The 8,110-nt window shown below is 33.8% G+C and overlaps 1 protein-coding gene across 3 annotated transcripts in view; it reads left to right on the top strand.

Annotated features, from left to right (window-relative positions):
• The window catches only part of LOC101496254 (probable histone-arginine methyltransferase 1.3), a 7,460-nt gene extending 1,003 nt beyond the window's left edge, over positions 1-6,457 (top strand). The window contains exons 2-16 of one of the 3 annotated variants that reach the window (XM_073363704.1): positions 3-114; positions 318-380; positions 623-725; positions 1,395-1,538; positions 1,641-1,744; positions 1,841-1,939; positions 2,045-2,114; positions 2,322-2,418; positions 3,156-3,210; positions 3,734-3,817; positions 4,199-4,276; positions 4,671-4,774; positions 4,879-5,051; positions 5,136-5,287; positions 5,931-6,457. In XM_073363704.1, the coding sequence (XP_073219805.1) occupies positions 3-114; positions 318-380; positions 623-725; positions 1,395-1,538; positions 1,641-1,744; positions 1,841-1,939; positions 2,045-2,114; positions 2,322-2,418; positions 3,156-3,210; positions 3,734-3,817; positions 4,199-4,276; positions 4,671-4,774; positions 4,879-5,051; positions 5,136-5,287; positions 5,931-5,933 (1,441 nt within the window). In that variant the 3' untranslated portion in view covers positions 5,934-6,457. The remainder of the gene's footprint in view (positions 1-2; positions 115-317; positions 381-622; positions 726-1,394; positions 1,539-1,640; positions 1,745-1,840; positions 1,940-2,044; positions 2,115-2,321; positions 2,419-3,155; positions 3,211-3,733; positions 3,818-4,198; positions 4,277-4,670; positions 4,775-4,878; positions 5,052-5,135; positions 5,288-5,930) is intronic. The other 2 variants (XM_073363702.1, XM_073363703.1) reach the window with 2 other exon arrangements.
• The last annotated feature ends 1,653 nt before the right edge of the window (positions 6,458-8,110 follow it).

The following is an 8,110-nucleotide window of genomic DNA, read 5'->3' as shown; positions in this document are numbered from 1 at the left end:
TCTTCCGATGCTTCTTCCGCTTCTCCGGGAATTGCTCGCTTCACCTCCGATGGTCTTCAAATTCAATCGGAATCTCAACAGATTCCGCTCAATTTCGATCTCCAAACTGCTCAGGTTCATTTTCAATTTTCTCCTTATTTTCTTAGCTATTGCAATTTAAATTCTATCGATATTTTATGGTAGCGTGTTTGATTTTACTTTTTATTTTGTGAAAATTCAAATGCTGGATTTTCATTTCTCTGTTTCACTGAATGAGAGGATTATCTGCTTAAGGATTGATAAAGATTGTTTTTCTTTTTTGTGGTTTAACTTCACAGATATTCAAATTAGGTTCCGTTCAATCGGTTTGCATTATGGAAGGCTCTGATGTCAGTAAAACGGTACGGAGAAGAATCTTTATATTCTTTTTAGCTATTTAAGGTTGGAAAAATAATCAAGATCTGACAATGTAATCTAATGCATTTTATGTTTTTTTTTCCCTTTGTTTTTACCCCTCTTATGCTGATGTTTTTGCTTCTGCGAGGTTTTCAATTTTCAAAGTAACTTCTTGAATGTTGTTGTTGAGTAACTCATTGGTTTTTTACAAATACTTGAGCATTTTAACAGTGGTTTTTTGAACCAGGCATCGTATTCCACAGGAGTCACTATCCAGTTTAAAAATGAGGAGGAGTGCGAGGCATTCCATTCTGCAGTTCAACAATGGATAAAGGAAGTCAATGTTCAAGGTGATGCTTTGTAAATCTGTAAATCTTATTGTTGAATGGCTTCTGTGGTGCAGCATTGTGTTTTTTCTTTAGTATATTCTCATTGCTTAAAACCTTTACCCTTCAACGTGTTTATAATATGTCTGTTGGTTAAACAAATTTTATTATCTGGTGCACTGATTATATACAACTTGGATGTCTGCTTGTATGTGTTTTTGGATGTCTGTTTGGTTATCACAAGTTAGGCTGTTAAATACTAGTGAAACCTTATTTGCTGTCAGGTATTTATGCTTGAGAAAGGAAGTCGTGATTTTTAATCATTCACTGACTAAGAAATTTCTGCATTAGAGATTGCAGCACGTCTCATATTAGATAAGACCTCATTGCGAGTACTTTGCTAGGTAGCATTTATTGTGTCTTATATCCTTCTGATGCTTTTCTATGTGGCTGGCACTTAAGTTGGTATCTTGACAGCTCAGTCTCTTGCCAAATATTTCTCTTGGTTGTAAATTTTCATTTTTAACATGGGTCATGATAACTGATACACTTGTGTGCTACATATATTTTATACATTTCAGTGTTCATTTTTCTTGTTCTCACAATTTCCTTTTTACTGCCTGGACGGTCCCTTTCACTGTTCATCAGCAAATATGATATTAGTTTAGCTATATATTGAATTTTTTAATCCAGCAGGAAACTTACCGAATGGAACGTTAGCAACTTCTAAAAGCAAGTTTGATGAAAAGATAGAGCCGTCTTCTGCGAAAATGTATTTTCATTATTATGGACAACTTCTTCATCAGCAAAATATGTTGCAGGACTATGTGCGGACAGGTTTATACCTTGCTGTATTCTAGTGGTTCTCGTTTTTCTTTTTGAATTGTTATATATTTATTTTACTCTTACCTAATGATTTCATTCGTGATATTGTTTTAGGAACCTATTATGCCGCGGTTATGGAGAACCGTGCTGATTTTACTGGCCGCGTAGTAGTTGATGTGGGTGCTGGCAGCGGTATTTTGTCATTATTTGCTGCTCAGGTATTTCAATGCCTTAATTGTGCATAAGCCTAGTTGTAGTTGTAGCAAATGATAGTGTCATTGCCTCTAACTAAATGAAAATTCTTGGTGCCTCAGGCTGGCGCAAAACATGTTTATGCCGTGGAAGCATCTGAAATGGCAGAGTATGCACGTAAACTTATAGCTGGGAATCCAAAACTGGCTCAACGAATTACAGTGAGATCTGTTTCCTAGTTTTTTATTGCTATAATAATAATTGTTCATTAGCTAGCTATCGTATTATTCAGGCAACTATTTTACATTTAATTTTATTTGTGTTAGGTGATTAAAGGTAGAGTTGAGGATGTTGAGTTGCCAGAGAAAGCAGATATTCTGATATCGGAGCCCATGGGTAAGCTCATATTCTGTTGTTTTAAATAAATCTGACTACAGGTGCTAATATTCAATTTATAAGTAATATGCATATCTATATCTATGTTGTCTTGTCAAATAGTTTTATTTTGCTGCTTTATAGTGTAGAACTGTAGGTTAAGTTGCTGCATAAAGTTTTGAAATGTTAGTGTTTATAAGCTGGAAAAATCCCTCTGTTGTTATGCAGGCACTTTGTTAGTTAATGAGAGAATGCTGGAGTCTTATGTCATTGCCAGAGATAGGTTTCTCACTCCTACTGGGAAAATGTTTCCTGGGGTGGGAAGGTAAATTTAGTTCCCTTTCTGTTTTTCTTGGAGCTTCTTGCACTTGGGCGTGGCAATACTAACATGATTATTACTATATAATTCTACTAAGGGTGGTTATTGTCAGATAACTATCTGCCTTTTCAAATTGACATACTTCCATTTAAATTTGGTTTTTACCCCCAATGGTATTGACAATTCAACAATTTTTATGAATTTCTAACATCTACTGCAATTTCAGTGGTGGTTCAAAATAATATCCAAAACCAGTATGTGTTGAACCTTGTCATTTATGTATTATGCCTTCATTTTGTTTAATTTCTTTAGCCAAATATTATTTTCCAAGGACTGGATTCTTACCTGTTCTAAATGATATTTGATATATTGTTTCACAATGGTATAGTATTTTATATGAATAAGCTAAAAAATCGCATTTCTATGATATATAACTTTTTGGAGTTTTATTTTTCATTCAAAATATACTATTGTTACTCCAGAGCAATCACTTAAACTGCATTTTCCCCCCACAACTTTTTGGTAGTCTATATCCTTTTCCTCTGAGAAAAATTTAATTATCATAAAACTATTTAAACCTAATAATTATCATCAATTTTTAAACCTATTTTTTTCAATTTAAAAGTGATTTTTCTTTAAAAAAAGTAGAAGCAAGCCTTTCAAAATTGTGCATTTTTCCTCCGCAATGTTTGTAACTATCTAATTATTGTCTTCTCCTAACCTTGAATTTATTATTGGTGTAGGATTCACATGGCACCTTTCACTGATGAATATTTGTTTATTGAAATTGCCAATAAGGTGTGTAGTTAATTTGTTTGTGTGTATATGTTTGTTTTTATTTAGTGATGAATATTTGTTTGTTGAAAATGCTAATGTGTTGCATAATTGTATGTCTTATATAATATATACAGAGACACCCACACTTGTATTTTTTGATTAACTCATACTTCTCATACATCTATAAAACATTTTTTGCTTGCTGGAGTTGGCAGCAGTTTAAAATGAAAAAGCTTATAAGTATCAAAGTTTTTTCAGGATTGCAAATAAGCCAGCCTAAAGCGTCTCTTTATGAGATTTGATTCAATTGTCTTTTCAAATGTATTTCAATGATATTATGATATTAAACTGTAATTTCTTCCTCTGAAAGGATGTTAACAGAATAGCAAATCATTTTGATTTTATGTTGATATCATAGTTCATGTTTTAGAATTGCTTCATGAATAGCATTCCCTTACAGATCTACTAATCTTTCTGCGTTTGACTGTTATTTTCTCAATGATACTCATTTTTCTCTCTATTTTAAACAATTGCTATTGTTCAGGCCCTGTTCTGGCAGCAACAAAACTATTATGGCGTTGATTTGACACCCTTACATGGGACCGCATTTCAAGGATATTTTTCTCAGGTATATGACTAGCTTATTGTTCAGAAATTTATGGAAGGTTACTTATGGTTTTCTGTGGGAGGGTGCTTCATTTGGAAATTACTATGATATGATTGTGTGTGCGCCTGTCCCTCCTTGAACTGAGAAAATATTAAATGTGATGCCTTTTTTTTCATTCTATTGCACATGTATCAAATTTAAATTGATCATCCATTTTTATTTTCTAAAAGTGCTTGTGCCTATTGGAGTATTGTAAGATATTAAGACTTCAATTATTTACTCATATGACAATAATGGTGTTGACATGTAATTACTAAAAAAATTTATAGTGTTTTATGTTGTTATTAAATTAAACTTTAGTTACTAAAATTTTGTAACTAACTTATTTTTTCCTTCATAAAGCCTGTGGTGGATGCTTTTGATCCAAGGTTGTTAATAGCTCCCCCGATGTTCCATGTATTAGACTTCACCAAGATGAAGGTAAGAACCAACTTTTACTTTTCTTAAGATTGTTTTATTTTCCAGTTGTCCTTTTGGCAGTTGACATTGATAAATTATACCTTTTTATCAAACACACTGATTTGTTTTATTATATATTGGATTTATTTAGATACAACTGACTTCCTTATTGTAACTTTTTTTAAGTAAGACCCTGTAATCTGATAATCATTGTATTATTGAGTTGTTCTCTGGAAGAAGAGTATTTCTACGAAACTTATTAAAAAGCCAAGCTTTTTTCTGGTTATGTATCATTTTGTACAAATGTTCTACTATTGGTTGTAGACTTGATTGTATTTATTCCTCATGTTTTTATTTCAATTGCTTGAAATAAAGTTGCTGATGAATTTTGACCATATCACTCTTTGTTCTGTAGGAAGAAGAGCTGTATGAAATTGACATTCCTCTGAGATTCATTGCCTCTGTGGGCACCAGAGTACACGGGTTGGCATGTTGGTTTGATGTACTGTTCAATGGAAGGTAAATATTCCTTTTTATTGATAAGGTCTAACCGGTTTTTATTCATCTCGGTTTTGTTTGTTCTTCCTATCTGTTGATTTGATTCATTTGTTACAAATCTTCAGTACTGTGCAAAGGTGGCTCACCACTGCTCCTGGTTCACCCACAACCCATTGGTACCAGTTACGCTGTGTTCTCTCTCAGCCAATTTATGTCATGGCAGGGCAAGAAATTACTGGCAGGCTTCACTTGATTGCCCACAATGCACAGAGTTATACAATATATTTAACATTGTCTGGTTGGTATTTGTATCTTTTCTTTTTATTGCTATACAAGCATGAGTTGCATCATGCTAATGAGAAATTTTTGAATTTGTATTAAGCTAAAATGTGGGGTCCTGGTGCCGAACAAGGAGGAATTCTTCAAACGTCATCTTGTAAGCTTGATCTGAAAGAACCCTACTATAGAATGTCCCAACCACAAGCTTATCCATTAGCCCAAGATCAACAACCTCAACCACTTGTACAAACACAGGTATTGAATTTATTGTCCTATCTTTCCTTTTCCATGCTCACTATGAATTGAAATTCAAAGGATAGCTTGAAACTCGAGGGAAGTTTGTAAAATGAAATTTAGGGGGTGAGAACAGCTTTTTTGTTTTTTGACTTCTGTATCCCTCTGCTGACATTGCCATGAGAATGAGATTACTTCCTCATACATTTTTGTGGTTGGTTGGTTCCAAGGTCCCTTCCACCAGTCGTTTTTTTACAGAATTTGTACTCTGATCTTTGACTAAGAATTAATCAAAATTGGGAGTAGGTGTTAATCCTTTTTAAATATGTTAATAATTAGCTAAAACTGACCAAATTTTTTAGGACATTGGTTGCCTTGGATGTGCGCATGCACATCAATGGAAATTTAGGAACTTAGGAGTTAGGTCCAAATAGAACGGTAAGACAGTTATTTATGTTTCCTTCCATTAATAGACATTTATTGCCAGAACATGCAAAATTGGAATTTGCCTATAAAGAAAATCAAAGACAAAATCTTAGATGCTCTCGTGTCTGGTCTGTTGGATAAGTTGTATTGAGTTTTAATAGCAAACCAATTCTCTTTCCAAAGTACAAGGGTTTAATTGTTTTCAGGTTTTTGGTTTTTACTGCATTGATGTTTTCAGTGACTTTTTGACAGGATATACATATCCAAAATCAGGAATTGGAAGAACCCGAAATATTGCAACAACCTTCACCTAATTCATGTGCTCAGATTGATTCGCTGATACAGAATATTTAACTTAATAACTCCTAACACGAGTGTCTGTTTGTAACATGAATTTGCCATGCGGCAGCAAGTTGGGGGACCCTGTCTTTATTTGGATGCCCTAGCCTGTAAATTCATCAACATTATGTTCTATCTATTGTGATGGTTGGTTATGCCGCAGATCTTGTACTCGTTTGCTTAATTAAATTTAACCAACAATATATCGAATCCTTATGCCTGGCAGGGTTAGGAGTTTTATGTATCCGTTGATCTCAAATTTTCCTTTGTATGATTAGATGGGGATAATTTTATGGGAAACTTGTATACCGCTTACACTGGTGGAAATGCAAACCTGGAGGGTTGCTCATGTATTATTAATTATTTAATTTGACGGTGGGTTTGCAATAGAATTTTATCAAGGGGACTTCTGTTTTGAAAATTTAATATTGATTCTGTGAAAATTTAATAGTGTTTTTTTGGGACAATTTATCTTCTAATTATTATCAGGTGCGCGCATAGTGTACTAGCACAAGAAAAGTACAATGACTAAGAAGTGGTGTCAGTAAATTTGGAGTATTCATAAAATATATTTTTCTTCAAAATATGCACGAGGTAATTGCAAATGTATAGTGTTTTTTTTCTTCCTTATGTCAATCAATTGCAAATGTCATAATATTATAAATACTTGACTTTTAGTATAGTTACTTTTAAAATCATGTACATTAACATAGTGTGGTTGTGATCTGTTTTAACAGTAGAAATTTTTTTACAACGCATAAAAATTAAATTTTGTTAAATCTATTTTTTTTTTACTGAAAATCTCTATTCCTTAACACTAGGAAGTATGTTTTTTGGTTGTAGAGGTTTATTATGCCAGCTCAGCGTATGTTGTCTTATTAAATATTTTCCATGTGCCAAAAACGCTAAATTTGGAATATTCGTCAAAAATATTTTTCTTCTAAAGTTGCACGGGGTTATTGGAAACTTGAAGGCATTTCAAAAAGACAATTTAGAACTATTTCATTTTTAAAATCAGCAACAAAGCTACATACTATGCACCAAATTATTTGCAATATTAACAATGTGCACTTTAGATCATGGTGCCAGTCATGATTCATGACTATTGATAATGAATGATATCACCAAAAGGTGAGATGAGATTTGAAATAAACAGGAACAATGAAACTTCTCTGGATTCTCTCCTCAGGACTATTGTTCTTGGTGGTCAACAGTGCCATAGTCTTTTAACCTCTTCTCACCACTTTCTTTTGAGGACCCTTCAATAATCATTCATGCAACTTCCATATCCATTAAAAATATCTGCCAAGTGAACATCCAAGTCAATTCCAATTGGCAGAGAATTTTAGATGATGAGCAGGAGACTGCAACAAACAAGAACATAGATGGCACATAGGCTGGGAATGGTCCTGGAAAAAAATTTGTTTCCAATGATCAAAAAGAGTACAAGGTACTGAAACAGAAGACACTTGAGATATGATCTTCAGAGAGAAACACAAAGCTAATAATTGGCTTCTCCATCTAACTCCATTGGGAACTACGCTGTCCCCAGATATATTTTTACCACATAATGGATGGTTCTCTACAAGAGACACTGGAAACATGAAACTTGGGCTCAATTGACACAGGTTACCGACTGCTTTGATGATTGATTGTTGAACAAGATAAGATTTTTGAGCAACAAATACGTCGTAGTTCAGAGGGGATCCTGTTGGACCATCCGAAGGAGTAGAAGCAGCATGAGTGAGAGTAAGGATCGCATGTTGCCATATGGATGGTCCGAGAGAACTTGTGATTGTCCTTAACATTGGTAAATCATTTAGATCCGTGGTTTGGATATCTACTCTATCAACATAAAGAATGACATCCAGAGGAAACTTTTTCATATACCTCTTTACCGATGACAGTATCTTTCTGTTAAAAGCTTGCTCCTTCATAGGGGACCTGAGACCAGGTGTGTCAATGATTCTGATATTGACTCCATCTATAGTTCCAGATATCTCTCTTACAGAGGTTGTAGCAGGTTCAAATGCATCTGTCATGACCATCATATCACCAAAAATATAATTAATTGTTGCA

This window comes from Cicer arietinum, chromosome 7 (assembly GCF_000331145.2).
Source record: "Cicer arietinum cultivar CDC Frontier isolate Library 1 chromosome 7, Cicar.CDCFrontier_v2.0, whole genome shotgun sequence".
In the NCBI taxonomy this organism is placed as follows: Eukaryota; Viridiplantae; Streptophyta; class Magnoliopsida; order Fabales; family Fabaceae; genus Cicer; species Cicer arietinum.
Note: the sequence above shows the minus strand (reverse complement) of the source record. Positions and strands in the feature narration are given on the sequence as shown.